The 20,303-nt window shown below is 41.9% G+C and overlaps 3 protein-coding genes across 3 annotated transcripts; all 3 read right to left on the reverse strand.

Annotated features, from left to right (window-relative positions):
* Window positions 1-507: 507 nt before the first annotated feature.
* Window positions 508-4,665, reverse strand: LOC125011394 (zinc finger protein 2-like). Its single transcript, XM_047590595.1, has 4 exons — window positions 4,200-4,665; window positions 3,903-3,946; window positions 2,344-2,437; window positions 508-2,249 (listed from the first exon to the last, which is right to left on the reverse strand). Exons 1-4 carry the CDS (start codon window positions 4,405-4,407, stop codon window positions 1,186-1,188), a joined length of 1,410 nt encoding a protein of 469 aa, XP_047446551.1. The 5' UTR covers window positions 4,408-4,665; the 3' UTR covers window positions 508-1,185.
* A 3,066-nt stretch (window positions 4,666-7,731) lies between these two features.
* On the reverse strand, window positions 7,732-16,449 carry LOC125011392 (zinc finger protein 236-like). The gene is made up of 4 exons (XM_047590590.1): window positions 15,980-16,449; window positions 12,468-13,055; window positions 10,218-10,955; window positions 7,732-9,106 (listed from the first exon to the last, which is right to left on the reverse strand). Exons 1-4 carry the CDS (start codon window positions 16,203-16,205, stop codon window positions 8,289-8,291), a joined length of 2,370 nt encoding a protein of 789 aa, XP_047446546.1. The 5' UTR covers window positions 16,206-16,449; the 3' UTR covers window positions 7,732-8,288.
* Window positions 16,450-17,156: 707 nt separating this feature from the next.
* LOC125011396 (zinc finger and SCAN domain-containing protein 12-like) lies at window positions 17,157-20,009 on the reverse strand. The gene is made up of 2 exons (XM_047590598.1): window positions 19,643-20,009; window positions 17,157-18,399 (listed from the first exon to the last, which is right to left on the reverse strand). Exons 1-2 carry the CDS (start codon window positions 19,875-19,877, stop codon window positions 17,417-17,419), a joined length of 1,218 nt encoding a protein of 405 aa, XP_047446554.1. The 5' UTR covers window positions 19,878-20,009; the 3' UTR covers window positions 17,157-17,416.
* Window positions 20,010-20,303: the final 294 nt, after the last annotated feature.

The raw sequence follows: 20,303 nt of genomic DNA on the forward strand, positions 1-20,303 counted from the left end.
GCAGTCACGGTTCCATTTAAAAGGATGAGCTACAACGCCATCTGGTGATACTTCATCAACTGGACCACGCGTGTGACAGAGAAATCATCTGAGTAGTAGTTAAACAGAAAATTGACTCATAGTCAATTAAGCGATCAGCTGTTATGAATGTGAGGCAGAGCACCAAGTGTTCACAACAAACTGAGAAGTCGCTCAAGTTTGTTTCCAGACATTTATTAAACTGAACAGTTTAACAAGAAAAATATAAGCAATGGATTTTTTTTTTAAAAGCTTCAGTTGTTAAGTCTTAACTTTGGACTGAAAATTGTGTTTGTGTTTTAACCGAAGTAAAGAAAAGCGAATGAAGACGAACTCGGCCAAGGGGTCTGAGACCAGACGTGGTCTGAGGAACAGAAAGTTTGGTGTGCGACGCCCAAAAGCCAAGAATGACACGTCCGTCATATAGTGTCTCTTTCAGGTTGAGAGCGAACATGTTTCATGTAAGAATCACAATAAGGAAAGATTTCAGCAGTTGGTTTTAACACTTTTTTTTTAATATAAACAAGAGAAAATGATTCTGGGATGAACTTTCATGGAAATATGGAGCCAGGCATTTTTTTTATTATTATTATTTTACAGATATTGACATTTAAACATGAACCTGAGAGGTAATATTCAATGGATTCAAACTGAATTTGCACTCGTCACAGATGAGGAGAGAGCAAATGAGAAAAAATTATAATCTTGTGCTCCTAAAAAATGTCATTACTGACATGAAGTAAGGCTCATTTCTACACGACAAGCTAAAAACAAAGAGTTGAGGAGTAGCTGTAAGAGGAAGGCTGGAAGATTCTTGTTTGATGATTCCACTTTTTCTTTTTTTTTTGGATTTCTAGCTTTGGAAGTGTCTCACAAATGCTGACTTGCGTGAATGAGGGTGCAGTTCGGTTTCACATTTTCATAATCTCGAGACAAGTATTTAAAAAAAAAAGAAAGAAAGAAAAGAAAACAGAAGCGAACGTTTTAAAATCCATCCAGATAGTCTTTGCATAGTAAAATATGCATCAATGTACAAAGTCTGTCAGTAAATGCCTCACGAGGTTGAAAAACCGCCAACCCAGAAAAAAAAAACAAACAAGTTGCAGCGTTTTCATTTGGTGTCAAAGTTTCATTCGTGTCCGTCCACCTGAGACGCGCCGTCCCCTCTCAGCTGTACGTGTGAATGATTCTGTGCCGTTTCAAATGGTGCATCAGGATGAAGGTCTTCCCGCACTGTGAGCAGCTGTACGGCCGCTCGCCGCTGTGCGTTCGCTGGTGGACCCTCAGGCTGCTCTGCTGCGTGAACCTCTTCCCGCACTGCCCGCAGCCGTACGGTTTCTCCCCCGTGTGCGTCCGGTGGTGGATGCTGAGGTGCGACGAGCACTGGAAGCTTTTGCCGCACACCGTGCACCAGAACGCTCGCTTTCTCTTGTGGCTCTGCTGGTGCAGCTTGAACTGGTGCAGGCGGTTGAACGTCTTCCCGCACTGCGAGCAGCCGTAGGCCCGGGACACGCCGGAGAGGGGCTTGTGGAGGGCGTGGGGGTGGAAGCCGCTCGGCGGGAAAGCGTTGTGAGGGTGGGTCGCGGCTTGCCTGTCTCCAGTCGCGGTCTCCCTCTCAGGGTCTCCGCCTGGCTGCCTCAGGTGAGCAGCGTTCGAGGTGTTCCTCTGCGGGTAAATTTGCTCCTTGTGCTTGTCTTGCTGCGACAGGGCAGCCTGGGGTCTGGGCTGAAAACCGGACGACTGTGGAACGTCCTTCTGAAACTCGCTGTTGTAAATCCCGTTGCACAGTCTCTGAGAGGGCGACTGCTGAACACTAGTTTTGCTCATGTTGGAAACCTCGTTTGCATCTGAATGGTCTGGGAATGTGTTGGAGTACTCCTCCACTACGCTAGAGAAGTCGGGGAAACCGGTGTCAATGTCATTACCTTCAATTATGGACGACCAGAGCTGATTCTCCCTTTCGTCCATGGAAAAGTCAGCAGCAATCTGAGTCTGCTTCCCCACGTTGTGTTGGCACCCATCCTGTCTGAACGCCAGCCGGTCCTCCTCCTTCTCCGTCTTGACGGTGAACTGAAGGCCGCCGATGTCGACCCCGTGCTGACCAGGGTTATACGAGTCGCTGAAGTCTGGAGGTTTCTGCCTGGCGACCTCTGAGTGGGTTAACTCGTGGTCCTCTTCGAAATGCTGGTTCTCTGGAGCGTTATTAGCGTTGGGGTATTGCACAGCAGAGCCTGCGAGTAAGTAACAGGCGTTAAGAGACTTCATTTACAAAGACGTATATTTTACAAGTTTGACTTCTGTCCAATATCCAGTTCTTTAACTCACTGATCGGTCCAACAGACTCACTGATCCATAGCGCCTCATCTGGACTCTCTTCTTTAATTGTGAAGGAAACAGAGGCCTCTTCAATCTCAGGAAACTATATCATGGGAGGAGACATTCGTTGCTTTATTTGGGCATTTGTAGACAGCAAAATACATACACAGTATACACGATATATAATGTTGATTTGGAAATGGTGTTAGAAATCAGTTCCTCATTTATTGAGCGGACACACAGTTTGATTGAGAGTCATTTAAGCTCCTCTACTCTCCGCCAACTGTATCTGCTTTATCAGGTTATTTGATCAAAGCAGTTCTCGGGTGTGTACCATCCTATTTTAATCAATAAAACCAAAGCAATTACCCGAGAGGGACCAAAACTTCCCTCAGAAAGACACTGTAGGGAGAGGTGATCTGTGGTTCATGCAGTCAAGCTGACTGAAGCCAGTCACTGTATTTCTAAATGAGTTGTGATCCACAAAACCAAAACATTCAGCTCAAAGACAATAAGAGATAAACTGCAGAGTAACGGCATATGTGTATTTTTTTTTTTAAGTCAGATTGAAACATGGTTGATTATTTTATCTGGCGTTAGTGCGGGCCGGGGCAGATTTTGCAGTTTCTAATCAATAAAATCAAAACAATTAGCTTAAAGACAATAAAACTCTCAATAGAGCAGAAATAAACTGCAGGGAGAGGTGATTTGTCACGCCTGGGTCAATAGCTATTCATTTATTTTATCTAGTCAGTTGTGGGTGTTTTCGATAACGTCCGATAAGATCAATACTACCAAAACAATTAGCTAAAAGACATTAAAAATGTCTATAGTGTGGAAGACAATGAAGGGGTAGGTGATATTGGTACATGAATTTGTCATGAATTGACTTTCTTAAGGTAGCTGCTTATTCTGTCAGTGATTCTACTAGGTCACATGTGTAGCGTTGTTGTTTTCTACATTGAAATCAAAACAATAATAAAATAAAAGACACTAAAACTTCCCATCGCGCTGAAAGACGCTGCGGGGTGAGGTTGACGGTTGATGGTCTGGTAAATAACAAAATGGATTAAATTTTGTCCGTTGTCTGGTTAAGGGCGGGTTATGTGCAGTTTGTTTGCTAATCAATAAAACCAAAACAAATAGCTAAAAGACACTAAAACCTTCCAAGGCTGGAAGAAAATGCAGGTATATCGAGCCAGGAGACGTCACAGAATGATTAAAGCCAGTCACTGTGTTTATGGGTTGATTGCGCAGTTGTTGTTTTTTTAGCAAGAAAACCAAAACAATCAGCTGAAAGACACTAAAACTCCCTCTAGAGCTGAAAGAAACTGCAGGGTGACGTGATAAGTGCACTGTCACCCACCAGGCCTCTATCACAGTCTTTTCCATGTTTCTTTACATTTAAATATTGCCACAGCCCCATTAACCCACATAGATTCTTTAGGGGCCACTGTGGTTTGGCTGTTTCCGCCACTTTTTCCTGTTGGTAACGTAACCCTTTACTGTGATATTTAACACTGCTAAGATTAACCCATATTTTTTAAATTGTGAAAAAGGGCACAGACCTTTATATCTCCTGTGGGATCAGTTCCTCGGTCCATGTAGTTTTCTAAAATGCAGAAAACATAAGTTTTCAAAAGCAACACAAAAGTGAAATTGGATATTTTTTTAAGTAGAGATGCCCCTGAATGTATTATTAACAATGCAAACCGACATACGCAAGAGGCAAGCCGCTCATACGGTGCTGTTTTAACTAATGTTCCTGCTGTTTTGCAAAATGTGGTGTCACTTCTACGTAAAGATGCATAATACATTAATTATGTCGTCAATGTGAACACAGATGAGGGAGCCGAGCATCTCACCGAATCCGCGCTGCAGCTGTGCATTCTTGTTCTCCATCACCATCAGTTTCCTTTTCAGCATCTCATTCTCGCTCTGCTTTCGGGATATTTCAAGATGCAAAAACGCACATTTGTCATCGACTAGTTTGGATATCTCAGCCACTGCTGCCTTCACCAGCACCTCCATTATTGAGGATAACTGTGTTTGGAAGGGAATGCACGTCGCCATGTTAAATACTACAAAGTAATATGCACGGGAACGAATATAAATAAATAAAAAAAAGGGTACGTGCACGCAACGGTCTACAAAATACGGAAAACCCCGACGCAGTAGAAAAATTGTTACATCCCTGTGTTTTTCTAGCTAGCTGGACCCTTTCTTCCGTGTGGCGGAAGACGCTACCGTAAGAACGCGAATAGAAACGCAGCGAAATATCGGTCAACAAGGAACAGACAAACAGAAGCTTGAGACGATGGCCTTTTTAAATCATCGCTCACAGGTATTTCAAGTAACCTTTTTTTTTTTCTTTTTTTTTTTTTAACCTTTTTGTCAAGTCCGTACAGGTTTGTAAAATTAGACCGAGCGGTTGTCTGGCAAGATTCATAAAAACACAAAAGATGGTGGATTCAAAGCACTGTGCTCAGTACAATTTTACAACAAGGCCTATATGTCTATACACTGTCTGGCCTAAAAAAAAAATAAAAAAGTTGCCAACTGGATTTAAGTAAGCTAGTAGGTAGGAGCCTCCTATATTTATGATAATTACTGCGTGGGTGATTATCTTTCAACTGGCAACAAGTTATTTAACCTCAACCGATGCAGTGAGTAGCCACTCATTTCTTAAACAACCGTTATGTGGTCATGGAAAAGATGTTAATCTGTTCGAGAAGGGTCAAATCATCGGCATGCATCAAGCGGAAAAAAACATCTAAGGAGATTGCAGAAATATTCCATGCTGTAATCAACGCTAAAACCTGTACAACACAATGTAAGAGTGTGCAACTTTTTTTTTTTTTTGGCCTGGCAGTATATATGTGTGTGTGTGTGTGTGTGTGTGTGTGTGTGTTTGCCTGTGTTTGTAATTATTATAATTTATTATACTTCCAGGAAACAATTTGAGTCCAATTTTGAGAAATCACTGCAGTCTACTGAACACTTATCTGCACTTGAAGCTCTGCACAGGATGAAGCTTATTAACCTATAAATTAATCTCCAGTAGTCTCTAATGTACTCACTACTAAGCCTTTTAGTGGTTTAATAAACGATTATTCTAAAAATCCAAACTGTGCATTATGCCCCTAGAACTGAAATAATACTCAGGGGTTCCTCATGGTTCCATACTGGGTCCTCTGCTGGTTTCAGGCTTTACAACTTATCCAACTATGTGGCAACTGTAGAAATAAATGAGGCAAGTTGGGAGAAAATAACAAAATGAGGAGGACGCAGTGCAAGAAAGATTAAAGAATAAATAATAATTTACTTACACGGATCAATTAAAAAAAAAAAAAAAAAAACTCAGTTCTGTAGACTTAGGATTTTATTTATTTAAAATTACAAAAGAGGGAAAATCTGATTTTATTTTCAATGCATTCATTCACCTTCCATTCAAATAAACAATCATTGTAAATGTCACACGATAACTGTGAATTACACTATAATTGTTTTGCGTATAAATGGGTGATCTAGTGTAACAACTCTCTGGATTAAACTATACTCGAAACTCCACAAATGAAGGAATAATAAAAAAAGTACAAGAATTAAATTCGTATTACAGCTTTGAAAGGCAGTAACACTGTAGTGTTATGTTAGGGTTTTCACTCCCGTGTGGAAGATAGAGGCACTCACACTATACCATGAGTCATACAGGGTTTTGTGTCTTTCTGGGGCTATTTTAACTATGTCCAACTGCCTACTGCAAACAATTAAAAACAAACAGCACACTTCCTTAAAGACACAATTGCTCAACCAGAGGAATACCTCTTCATTATACAGTTGTCCATGTAAAACGCTTGACACGACCTCTACAATGTGTTGTATCCAACTGTTCTTATCACAAACACAGGTTATATTTTTATAAAAATACATCCCACAAAATAAATATCAGTCAAAGCTAGCAGCATAAGCAATGAGAATCTTAAGTGTGTGTGTGTATCACTGAGGTATTTCATGTTTCTTTAGTTATGAATAATGTACAATTATTAGATATTCTTCAGCACAAACTTATAGTGTCTCCTACATATTTCCAAAATTAACATTGCAGTTTTGGGTGAATGAGTGGGGAGGTGTGATATATTTGACATATTGACTTAACCCAAAAAAATACAAAGCATGAGTTTTGTTGGGTTTTGTGCCTTTTGAAACATCAAACTGATCAATTATCAAAATATAAACTCACTTGTCAGTTAATTAGGTACGCCAGTGAAAACAAACGCATCCTAATATAATAGTTCTGCAATATATAATAGCTTCATGGAGGAAATGGTAATCAGCTTTTGTTTGAAATAACAGAGCTGAAACACTTGTGTTGACTAGTGAGATGTCAGCCAAGTGCATTTCAAGACTCATTTACATGTGGTTCAGTTTGAATTAAAGTGAGGACACGGTTGTTCATCTGTTATCGTATTGACACATAATTTTAGCATTAGTTTTAGGCAACTTCTGCAACAAAAATAAAGTCAGAGCAATGTCACTGATTTCCGTCTCAAATGGACAAACCATTTAGATGTAAAGTGGATCTACATAAAAGGTTTGGCAGTCGTTTCCAAAGATTGATCCAAATATTCCTATTGAGTTATTTTTATTATAAATGTAACTTAGCCTAAAAAAAGTAAACTTTTGACAGACCAATTAAACCTTTCACTTCTAGGAATTTGAACCATTTCAATGGTAACGGCACAGAAATTAAGAATGAATTGTGTTTTAAATTCAGCAATGAGAGAAACGAATCAGTGTCACTGTGATTGAGGTAATAGTTTAGATTGATTTGCTGGACAAAAATAATAATAATGTATAATCTGTAACTGATCAAATACAGTACACTAACTAAAAAGTTGTATCACAATTTGCACTGAAAACGAAGAAACAAAACAACATTTTGTCATCAAGTACCTTGGATATAGTATCACTCATGTTGTTTGGTCATTACCATTCTTAAAACACACTATTTAAATATGACACAAATGATCAGACTTAGAAACAGCTCTGAGGATTGACTGTAGACTGTATATGAATACGGACGGCGCCGAATACGTGAGTTTGGAGCCAGAGTCTGATCAGTGTGGTCCTAGAGTGGAGCCACAACATCAATGACCCGACCACATTTCTTCAGATTCACTCCCGTTTTCATTCATTTAATACTACGCCCTGCTCTACCCCCACTAGCTACAAGGAAATGTTGGATTATACACTGAGCTTATTTACTTATTTTTTTCTTCTTGCACTCAAGGTCTCACGGGGCCGCTTTATAAAGTGGTTGGCATGGCAACTGGTAGTCATCATGAGTCCAGTTTCTATAGCGTCAAATAAACCAAAACAAAACTTGGCAGGAAAAAAAAAATCACACTTGAGCATGCATCAGCATTATAGGAACTACCTAAAATGACTGAAATAATCCTTAAAAAGAAAAATAAATTATTTGATGTGAATTGTAGTGTTTTAATTTGGCCCAAGTTCCATCCACTGACAATGGAGGAGGTCGAGCTTATGACCTATACCGCAGCCTCCAGACACCAGGGGGAGCTCTACTTGGTTTGGCTTCACTTTTGAGGAGCAGTTCCACATCGATCTTTAATATAAAGTCTAAATTAGACAGCTTAAAAGAGTCACTTAACACTCAGCATTTTCACAACCAACACAAAGAGAATATGTTCACTCATATGTTCACTGTACTAAGTGTCGTCCACTTGGTTAAAGTAGCAGGTACCAAGAAATGTAAAAGAAACATATCTGTCATTTTGTTCTTCAAAAGAAACTAATACTTAATCAGTAACTAATACTCCTTATTCTTTAATCTTGGGCGTTTGGAAGTCATGAACACATCACACATCCGTTCAGATCTCTGGAGCAAATTGTCTTGTTCGTTTCTGACTGTGTTACTTCATTGTCGTGTATTAGGTGTCTTTTTTCTCTACGTGCAGTTTAAGGTGCAGTTTCAGGATGCTCATGTGATTGAAAGTCTCACCGCATATCTCGCAGCTGAAGGACTGCTGCTCTGTGATTTTTTCACACTGGTGCCTCTGGAACATGTTGAAACTCTCAAAGCTCTGCCCACAACTCGAGCATATAAAACTGTTTTCCCCAGGGGCGTCCCCGCAGATGTCCTCGTGGTCGCTTGAGGCTGTTACATTAAACTCAAAGACGCCTCCCCCGTGAGACCCGTCGCTCGCTGCGCTGTAATCATTCCCAGAAACCTCATGTTTGATATGTTGATCATGTGGCTCAGGTGCTAAAGTTATCTCCAAGCTTCTTGGTTGCATTCCTCTGACTGAATACTGATGGTTGTGCAACACGTCTTCCTTCTCTTTGTCTAGGAAAGGCGGATGTTTGATTGGTGTTGGGTATCCCTGCAGTTCACCAGGTGCTCCAGCAGCAGGGCTCAGGTGAAACTTGACATCTTGTAAAAGTACACAAACAGATTCTTCAGGAGCTTCACCACTCGCATTGATTGCAGGTGGCCACAGCTGACTTTGCTCGGCGGCTCCTGTGCTACTAGCACTCCCACCCTGACTTAGAGTCTGGAGATCCTCCCTGTTAGGCTCCAGCCTTACCACTACTGCTTCCTTGTTAACCGTCTCGCTGTAGATGTGGCCTGGTAATGGTTCCTCTAACGGCGCCAGTTGGTTCTTGGGTTCAACCGTGTTCTCCAACACATGGTTCTCAGGAATTGTAAACATCAGTTGATGTGTCTCGAGCACATCCGTCTTCTCACCTTAACAAAAAAAGAAAAAAAAAAGTTTAATGAGCATGTAGTGCAAACAGCGATTCATCATTTTAACCTGACTTGATCAAATTTAACCACTGGGAGTTTTAATATGATACATTTTGCACTATATACAAGATATACCAATCAGCCACAAGATTAAAACCACTGACAGGTGAAGGAAGGACATTGACCATCTTGTGACAATTCAGTGTTCTGATTGGAAATGTTTGGACTTGGTATTCACTTGTGTGGACATTACTTAGATATCCACAACCCACTTAGACCAGACTGGGCACCCCCACCCCATAGCAATAACAATCCTTGATAGTAGCAGCCATCCCCAGCAGGATGCAGCCTGACACAGGCACACACATAAAAATGCTTTAGAAACAACTAAAAAAACAAAACAAAGCATGTCAAACAGCACAAAGTGTTGACCTGGAAAAGTATCTGTGGGATGATCCACAGACGCTCCTCCCATAGGACCCAAAGGCCCCCACTAACAACACTGTGTTACCAGACACCACAGGACGCCCTCAGAAGGACAATGTCCACTCTCTTATGAGTCAAAACAGTTTTGGAGACACAAGGGAGACCTACACAATAATAGGAGGGTGGTCATAATGTTATGCCTGATTGGTACATGTTATATGCCTACAGTGTACACCAGTATCTGCTTTAACACAGGCAAAAATAGGAATTCTGTGGGTATTCTTGAGGTATTTAGAAGTTTGTCATTTCCTGGAAATGTATTTGAAAAATGGCGACGACTCATCCTGCACTTTAAAAAAAGCTTCCTGAAAATGTTACGTCCTTCCCTCCCCCCAGCATTGCTTCTTCATCAGCATAATTGGTAGCTTTGGTTCAAACATGTATGGACGGTGCCTGCTCAGGTCAAAGGTAATAAAAATGTAAATATGTGCACTCATCGTTTGATGCCAACTGTAATCTTTTCCGATAATGAAGTTCATTCAGTGGTTCCATCGACACAAATGTGAACATTAATCACATGCTGATTCCTTAGTTTTGAGCTTGTGATTTGTTTAAATTCCTTTATCGCTAATATTAGATTAATTCGTAGTAAAAATGAGCATTACTTGCAGCTCTCGTCTCTTACCGTCTCTGTGGGTCTTCATGTGTCCTTTGAGGCTACTCTTCTGATTGAAGCACCTCCCGCAGATCTGGCAGCCGTACGGTTTCTCTCCGGTGTGAATTCGTAAATGTCTCTCGAGGTGTCCCGCTCGTTGAAACATCTTGCCACAGTACGAGCAGACGAAGCACTTCTTGAGTTTTATATGTCGGGGGTAACTCATCGAGCCCTCGCCCATACCGTGTAAACCCGCTTCACTTGATATCATGAGAGTGTCTGACGAGCCGTAGGGTGTCTGAGGCATCAAGCTGTTCTTGAGTTCTCCGTACGGTTTATCTGGGAAGGAGAAGGTGCTACAAGAAGCCTCGGCTGGTGATGGGAGTATCTGAGACATCCCAGGGAAGGAGGTCACGTTCTGCCCTGAGCCGCTGAGAAATTCTGTACTGCTCAACTCTGGGTTGTTTTGTACTCTGGGCATCCACTGTTGGGTGTCTCTCTCAAACGCTGTGAAGTTCTCGCTGATGTTGTCGCCTCCTTCCCCCGTCTGCTCGTTTCCCCCGTGAAACAGCGGCTGTGTTATGTTCTCCTCTGCAGGCACAGATTTTACCGCTACAGGTGCTAGCAGGATGTCCTCGTTCTTAGGGGGGCTGTCTTCAACCTTCATCTGGACGTCCTCCTCAGGGCGCTGGGTATCGATGCGTGGATTCAGCTCAGGAGCGTGTTTCTGTTCGTCCACTTGGATCTCAACCGGTTGGGACTGAATTTCTGTTGAAGCAGAAATGCAGGCATCAGAAAATTAATCCTTCGAAGATGTCTTCATCTCTAAAGCCCAGCCAACCGCACCCAGAGGAAATTAGCAACTCCTGCTTGACAATAATGGAAATAGGAGGCAAGGATTTGGCACCACAAATAAAGAAATCATGGACATAGGTAAAGAAATCCCATAAATGTGTATTTGATTGTGTGTTCATTGTAACTTTTGTTAAATTAAAATTAGCAGAATGAAACGTTAGTTCACCCCATGATCTTCCCCCGAGATTTGACCTCAGTGGTTAATATCCAATGGATCTCACACAAACTCAGTTGAGAGTCTTTTCCTGGGAAGCAGGGAAAAGGTCGGACTTCTTATAAGCCAGCTAGATGAACTCAGCTGTCACCTCGAATGCACCAACCCTCCCCCTTTTACTGTAGTCCTGTCTAAACCACGTAGCTTTTCTCTGCTTACTGTGACAGCGAGGAATGTCCCAGCCAGACTTCCAACTGTGAATTGAACCAAGGCACCATGAGAGAGGACGAGAATAACACACAGAAGAAATGCAATTAGCTACCAGTGTGTCAGAGACCGATGAACCTTCAAATTAAGAGATTAATGTACTACCCGCCCACATATATATCCAGTCATATATCCAGACTATTAATATAATTTGACTCTAATGTTCTGGGAGAGTCTTTTATGGTTCAGTCCTCCAGTAAAATATTAAATTTGTATGTTGACAGAGAGCCACGAGTGTCCAAGTGTGATCCCTCATGAATCTGTGAACCTACCCTGATCCCATCCAGCTGAAGCCAGACAGCTACAGAAAGAGCAGACAGTGCTGCATGAGAGTGCAGACTCTTTTGCAGCAACACAAGGATTTACATGTGCATTTAATCCATTATGGAAGCCAGACAAACTTTGGGTCGTATGGGTTGAGGGGAGGGGCCTTCTGTGGATCATCCCACAGATACTCGATCAGTTTGGGATCTTCTGAATTTGGAAGCAAGGTCAACACCTTAAGCTGGTCTTCAAGTTTTTTTTAGTTGTTCCTAAAGCATTGATGTGTGTGTGTGCTTGTGTCAGGCTGCATCCTGCTGCCATCAACACGTCTAAGTAACATCCACACGAATGACTCCCAGGTCCAAAAGATGGTCAATGTTGTTTACTTCTCCTGTCAGTGGTCATAATGTTATGCTTGATTGGAACAGTCCAGGCCCTTCATGGGAAAGAAGAAATGTCTGAGACATGCAACGTGATCTTGTGTCTTCCACAGGCACAGATGGAAACCAAGAAACGATGTGTCACCGAGCAGGACACCAAGAAGAAGTCCTAGACTCTCATATGACTGCACGTACCAAATAGTTTCTGTGTCTCATGCTTTTAAATACTGAAGATCTTTTACCATTACTGTCTCAGAGTGTGGGTCATTTTATACCATGTACCAGGACAGACCTTTACTTTGTTTTACCATCTGTCTCAAAGATCCAAACCAACCTTAGAGAAGAAAGTATTTTACTTACGCCTCCTGTGAATCTTCAGGTGCTCCTTCAGGCTGCACTTCTGATTGAACCGCCTCTCACAAATCTCGCAGCGATACGGTTTCTCGCCGGTGTGAATCCGTTTATGTCTCTCGAGGTGCCCGGCGCGCTCGAAACATTTGCCGCAGTACGGACATATGAAGCCTTTCTTAAACATCAGCCTCTTCACCGTCCTCCTCCGTACCGCGTTGTACGAGTTGCGATACTGGTGGTAACCCAGCAGCCCGCGGCTGAACAGACCCTGCTGAAAGCCACCGCTGCTACTGCAAGACACAGCCAGTCCGCTGTGCAAAGACGACTCAGGGACGCACGACAAGGCATTCTGGCCTAAACTTAAATAATCAGAGTTGTTGTGTCTAGTTTCATTGTTTGCAGTCGACTGCCACTGTCCACTTTCATACACATTCGGCTCTTCTTCCTTTTTGCCAGGTTGTTGTGTGGCCTCCACAGCTTCATCTTCCACAGGTTCACATTTCACCTGCACTTCTGGTAAAGCCGGGATGTTGCTGACGTCTTGAGTGTGCACATTTTCAAGCAAATTCCTCTCATCACCAGCTGCACTCTGACTTTCTGTGGACAAAACAAAATGACAAATGTTAATGTCATCACTGCATTTGTGAATTATAATTAATTTATGGGTCAGCTGGAAGACATCTGATGTAGCATGTTAGGTGACTGACACACCAATAACCCAGCATTCCTTGTATATTGATGTTTACTATGTATGATCCACTGCTCCCACTGTCAGCCATGCCCATATGGTTCATATTCTCTAAATATCCTAACTCTGTGTATACTTCTCCAAACTGTAAGATTAAACACAATTTAGTGCTGTCACCTTTGTAGATACCTGCAGTACATGTAAATAATTAGGGCCATGGGGCAACGCCCGAGGCACTGGCCTAGCTGTAGGGCCCAGTAATGCGTATGCGCACATTACTTTCTCTCACACACAGGCTAACTGTGCTAACCGTAAGCTAACTGTGCTAGCCATATGCTGAATGTGCTAAATATAGGTTAACTGTGCAAAATGTGGGTTAAGTGTGCTAAATGTGCTAAATGTGTGTTGGTGGGCTAAGTGTGCTAAATGTGGGTTAAGTGTGCTAAATGTGGGTTAACTGCGCTAAATGTAGGCTAAGTGTGCTAATTCCCATGTTGACAGAGACAGTAGCCCCCCGTGGCCCTTTCAGAATTTCTGGTTCCTTCTTTGCACTTGTGGTTAGATGCTAACTTCTCAAAGACATGATACAACCACAGGGCTATTTGAGAAACGGAGAAAGTCTGCCGACTTAAGTAAGACGTACTAACTAATTCCGGTGCACATGTCCTGCAGCCCTTTGTTGGTGTTCTCCGTAATGAATTACAGAGCAAGCTTGAAATACAAACTTAGTGCTATGCTGAACTTTTTCTGGAATCTGGCACACCAAATGAATCTCTAAAGTAGCAGTAGACAGGCAGATAGGGCCGCACAGGCCCCGTTCAGACCTCACACTAGCTTCCATCTTGGGGAATCTGATGTCAGATGACCAGTGTTAAGTACAGATGTGAACACACCGAGGTTGTATTTGCAAAATCAGATCCCTGAACCCATCGGGGCCACATTGGAACACATCTGTCCTGAGGTACATTAAAGACCACCTGTTTTGTCTGTATCATTCATTCAGAAAAAAAAACAACATACAAAAAACACACATAACCACTATTCTAAATGATCACCTGTAAATGCTAAAGCATCTTTAGTAATAAGAGCCAAACTATTCTGTCCTCCCTGTGTCCTGGTGATTTGACCTGAGCTTTGTGTTGTACTTGAGGCAAAATGAAGACTTCTTCCTCGTAAAAATCATGGAGGACACATTTTGCCCAATGTGCATTAAGATAAGCTGCACATATTTGAATTGTGGAAATTCTGACCTCTGCTGGAATAAAAACCATATTCACATGGAAACGTAAGAAACCTATATTAATCTGAGTGTACTTGTAAAAGCGGCTGGTGAACGTATTTATAGAGGTCAGTAAATGTTTGAAGCACAATAACTCTGCAATTGTAAATATTAACTTAATGGGTTTTACAGCCTTGTCAGTCCCTGAGTCAAGAAAAGTGTTTTTTCCACAACACAGATTGTGCTCTAAATTGTGCATTTTTATCCGTGACAAAGCCCTGCGAGTCCTGTGTCCGTGCAGCATTCATGTGTGCGTCAACACTAGACGATCTCTGGAGGACCGGTGTCAGGCTGACACGGTGCTTTTGGGTTTTGAGGTTCGTCTTGTACTTGTGGCAAAACAAAGGCTTCGTCTTCATCAGAATCAGGGAGGACACCTCTTGCCAAATGTGCATTAAGATAAGCTGCTGTTAGTCCTCACACGTGCACTGCTGCAACAAAAAAAAAACATTTTCACTTAAAAATGTAAGAGAACTGTATTAATCTGAGTATATTTGTAAAAGCGGCTGGTGACTATGTTTATAGAGGTCAATAAATGTTTGAAGCACAATAACTCTGCAGCTGTAAATATTAACTTCATGTTTAAAAATGGATTTTACAGCCTCGTCAGTCCATGAGTCAAGAAAATTGTTATTTTTCCACAACCTGGCAACACAGATTGTGCGCTAAATTGTGCATTTTCATTCCTGAGAAGTCCTGTGAGTCCTGGATTCGTGCAGCATTCACGATAAGCTGCAGCCAGCTCTCATATTTTAATTGCAGAAATTCTGACATCTGCTGGAATCAAAACCACAGTCACATAGAAATGTAGGAAAACTGTATTAATCTGAGTAAATTGTTTAGATTGTTGTTTCGAAATGGAATTTGCAACCTGTCACAAAAAGCATTTCTTTCCTCTAAATTGTGCATTTTTATCCATGAGAGGTCCTGTATCCATGCAGCTTTCGTGTGTGCTTCTTATTTACTATTAGATGATCACGAAGGAGTTGAATACGGAACCAGACGGAAGACCAGACTTGCCACTCCAGCCGTGTGGAGTTAATTCACAGAAACAAAGTGTGCGAGACAAAACCGTGGAACAACAAACCTACAAACATCTGAGGTGTAGTTTATATATAGCCTTGATGTGTGTGCACATGTTTTGTGCTGAGTGATGTGTGTGTGATGCGTGTATTCTGGTTTACTCAACGCTGATCTTGGCCATAGATTCACTAGGACAGATGTTTCCTGTTTTGGTCAGATTTGGTTGTAAGCCTGGGAATTCTGGCTTGTTATTCTGATGTACGAGGTCACGCTGACCTGAACCACCCCCCTCCTCCCTCCCCACGCCACACACAAACACAAACACACGGTGGAAATGGTGCGCGAGGTCACCCTATCCTATTTACTTTACGCATTTCCTTCATTACAGCCTGTTTATTGTTTAACTGTCTATCCATCCCTCCATCCATGCATGCATGCACAGGCACATGGCATTTCTCCAACACTTCCAAGACCTGACTCTGGAGGACCAGTGCCAGGCTGACACGGTGCTCTCTCTCGGGTCCAGCTCACCATCTCTGCGCCGCAGGGTCTCCGCCTGCTGCGTCGCCCTCAGCTCCCCGTGCAGCACCTCGACGTCGCTCTTCAGCTTCTTGATCTCGTTTTCCCGCTGACACATCTCCAGCCGCAGCACCACCATGCCATCCTCCACAAGTTTGGAGATTTCTGCCACGGCAGCTTTGGACAGAGCTTCAATAACGGAGGCGATCTGAGCGCGCAGGGCTCCGCTGCTCAACATTATCTCACAACCGGCACGGAGGCGCAGGAAGGCTGAACTTTAAAGGGAGAGTTTAGCGGTAAGTTGACGCAGCTGCTGTCTGCACGAAGGCAGCAGCTGTTCGATCGGCTCAGTGTTTCAGTTTTTTTTTTTTTTTTTTTTTTTTTCATCAGCGCCGCTTCCAGCTAGCAGCAGCTAATTGGTACAAAGACAGACACACAAGTTCTTGTTTTACGGAAGTGATGACATAAATACCGTAATGACCAGTGAAAGCGCGCAAACACACATTGTTTCTTTTCACTCGCTCACCTGCCTTGACAAATAGATTTGCTTTGTTTTGTAGATTGCAAATGACTAAAACTGTGATGCAAGTGATTGCACAACTGCACTTTATTTTTCTTTTGCACTTTGTGTCATTTTGATTTGTATTTAAAATGTGTAATTCTTGTTTTGTTTTTTGGGGGTTCGAAAATTCCCCCTTGTTCAAACTGGGGAATGACCAAAAACGTTTGGAAGCACTATTTTAAACTTGCAAAGAATATTCCAAGCAACCTATAAAATTAAATTTGGAATAAATACTAAATATTCTACAAAAAAATCAAAAATATAATGCAAACTTTATCTGATCGGTGTATAAACTTGTCATTTCTCATGTGTCAGAGATTTTTTAACCAGTGGTTCCAATTTTTTTTCATAGAGCCCTTGATATGATGCCACAGTAACACACAGTTACTTCTCATACTGTTGCATTTGAATACCCACACAGTTAAAACCAATCAATAATAGAAAGAAAAAAAAATCCCCAAACACCTTTGAACTAAAGCCTCCGTTTGTGACCAAGGCTGCATAGAATATAACATGAATGCTCTGTTTATGTTTGTCTGTCTCACCTTTCCTGGAGCACGTTCTTATCACGATTAATGATGAAAAGCTTGTTTAAGCACAAAAACCTCTCAAAGAGTCAAGTAATGTTTGTCACAGTTAGTTTATTTTGCAATATTTCAGAAAAAGCTAGAAAAACACTGAATATTAACAATAACAATACTAATAATAATACATAATAAAAATTATGATTTCATTGAGACATGAGAAGAATAGATAGATTTTTTTTTTTCAAAATATCTACACTTCATAAAATTCAATGCATTTTCTGGGTGCATTCAACAAATAATAAAACTGTACAGGGTTGTGCAAATGTTGAACGCTGATCACTGAGCTTCTATACCTGAGACCTACTTCCCATGCAGGTGAATCCCTTGGTGCATTCTGAGGTTACCCAGCGCGGCGAAGTTTTTCCCACACTGCCTGCAGCTGTACGGCTTCTGCCCAGAGTGGAACCGCTCGTGCCTCAGGCAGTTGTCATGCCTCGAAAACGTCTTGCCGCAGATCGTGCAACCGAACGGCCGCTCTCCCGTGTGCACGCTCTGATGCGTCTTCAGCCGGGTCTTCTGGGTGAAAGATTTCCCGCATTCGAGGCAGCGGAAGGGTTTGGAGGCTTGGTGCGTGGCCCTGTGCTCCTCCAGTTGAGATGCGCGGGGGAAACCTTTGTTGCACACATAGCACGTGAAGACTTTCTGATTTGTTCTCCTCACGATAGTCGGCCTTTTCGCTCTTACGCCGTGTCTGGGGTGGGTGTGATCTTGAGCGTTGGATGCAAACAGGCCTGCTGGGGATCCCTGCACATTAGAAATAACCAGTGATGGCCCAGCTTGTTGTGAAGCAGACTGCAGACACTCATCCTGTTTAACCACAGGACATAAAACACGTCTAAACTGCTCATTATGAACAATGGAGTCTGTAGTTGTATCTCCCATGCACACGGGAGGAACCTCTACCTCTACTTTTATAGGCACACTTAAGCAGTCGGTTGCAGCTTCTCTTGCTGCTCTCGGTACTGACTTGTAAGACTCGTCCGAGTTACCGTGAGAAGAGTACTGCTCGGATTGAGAGGTTAAAATCTGTGCATGCTGCTGCAGTGCGACAGAGCTTTTCTCCAACGTGCTACAGGCGGGAGGAGGCCAGATGGAGTCATTTCCAGTCATTTCTGCGTCGTACGTCGTTTCTCCCGTGGCGAGTTCGTACAACGGCTCTTGTTTCACCCTCAGCACGACGTTGAGGCTCTCGTCCGTTCCGGTTTGAGGCTCCCGCGGTGAATCAGCAGTTTTTGGTCGAAAATGCGCCACGCTCGTTTTCTGGTCGTCGCTTTTGTCCGCAGCTGAAGAAAGTGAAAGACAACAGAACGAGCGCATGAAATTGAATCCCAGCCGGCATAATCAACAAAAAAAAGACAAAGCGAGAAGCCACAGTTGTTAGCAAGGAGAGTTCAAAGTCAGTGGTGTTTACTTTTTTAAAACCACAAATTAACAACTTCAGATTATATTTACATCAGTTTAAAACAATAAAGTGTCTCCTTTCATTAGAGTTTTATTTAAAATCTGTTGGTTTTGTAGATCAACTGTAAGTTTAAGGACTTGAAGAGTTCAATTAATCAAAAAGTTGATAGATAACTGCGAACTACTTCCCAGACGTTCTCTGGTCCCAGTTTCCTTTGGTGCATTACCTGCTTTTATATGTCTTATGCAACAGCCAGGTGTAAGGCTGTTTCATTTTGGTTTCGTTGTCCCTACTTTTAAACTTTTTTCATTAATCAATAGATTAGCTCAAGTACTTCCATGGGCTTTTAATGTACGTCAACCACGATTATGTCACAAAATAAGCAGGTGATCGTCATAATATTCATGACGCAGAGTCAAACTGCTGTAACCTTAGTATTCTGGATTAGATGTAGGACTGAATGTGCAGAGGTGGATCTGAAAAGTTGTCGTTTCAAATCAAGAACTACTTATTATATTATATTACTTAGTTGGTTTATGCAACAGTTTGCTTTGAACACATCATCAAAGTAAGTGGAAGGAAGAGAAGCCACAATAAAGGCTTCCTCTGAGCCAGCAATCAGGAAAAAAAGGGGCTTAAAGAGACAGGAGCTAATACTGATCATCTTCTAACAAAGGCTGAACTGACACACAGACAATGTGATAGAAAGAAGGATTTTTATTAACTGTCAAGCATGTAATACTATTATAGTTGAGCCCCAGAGTAAAAATATAGACTTAGAAATGATCACAACCTGTGCTCTTTAATAATAAAACTATTGATTATTATGATTTAGAACAGAGTGGACTAGCTGGTCTATGAAGGAAGGAAAGTAGAAGTATTTTTTTTTATTACTTTAACTTCAGTGTGCCTGTAAATTATTAAATATCTGATTAATAAAATGAGAAAAGGCACTCCAATAGGTTTGCAAGTAAAAAGGAACAGTTCAGAACTAAGCCGAACTTGACAGCAGACAGTAAATACTTGGTTTGGGTGTTAGTAATGTTATTTGAAGCACGAAACATTGCATATAAAGAGTTACACTCTCAATTTCAAGATTTTTTAAATGAAGTTCGCTAGCTCACTTGTTTGCTCCTCGGTGCTTCGGGTGGTTGCAGCTTCCCGAGCTCTGCACAGTTCAGCCTCCATCAGCTGTAAGCCCCTCCTGAGCTCCTGAATCTCACTCTGCTTCCGACACATCTCCAGGCGCAGAACAACACTTCCATCCTCCACCAGCTTCGTAATTTCTGCCACGGCAGCTTTCGCTAACACGTCCAAGATGGCCGCGACCTGCGTCCCAAAAGAGGAAGGGAAAGACATCCTTCCGAGGGAAATTAACTAAAATAAAACTAAAAGGCAATATTCCACCTTGATCAGACAGCCGGTGCTCCCGCATGGAGGAGAAGTGGCTTCCCAGGTGTTGTGTTTTGGTTTACTTCCGGGAACAAACAATAAGCGGATGTGACGCAAAGACAACAGCCGTAAATCTCATAATAATTGCGCATTACATTTTATTTAACTTTATCTATAAAGACGGAACAATTAACAGAATCCGTGAATATTCGCTTTTATTTTTGTTTCTTTCAGTTTAATAATGAATGAGTGCATTATCTTTTCGTTTGCCTAATAGTATAATTGCCCAAATTATATATGAACGTTTTGAGAAAACGAGAAAAAAAATATAACATTTTAGCAAGGACTTTGGTATTTTTTTTATCGACATTGTAACAGCTAAGTAAAAAATCA

The sequence above is a fragment of the Mugil cephalus genome, chromosome 7, assembly GCF_022458985.1.
Source record: "Mugil cephalus isolate CIBA_MC_2020 chromosome 7, CIBA_Mcephalus_1.1, whole genome shotgun sequence".
Classification (NCBI taxonomy): domain Eukaryota; kingdom Metazoa; phylum Chordata; class Actinopteri; order Mugiliformes; family Mugilidae; genus Mugil; species Mugil cephalus.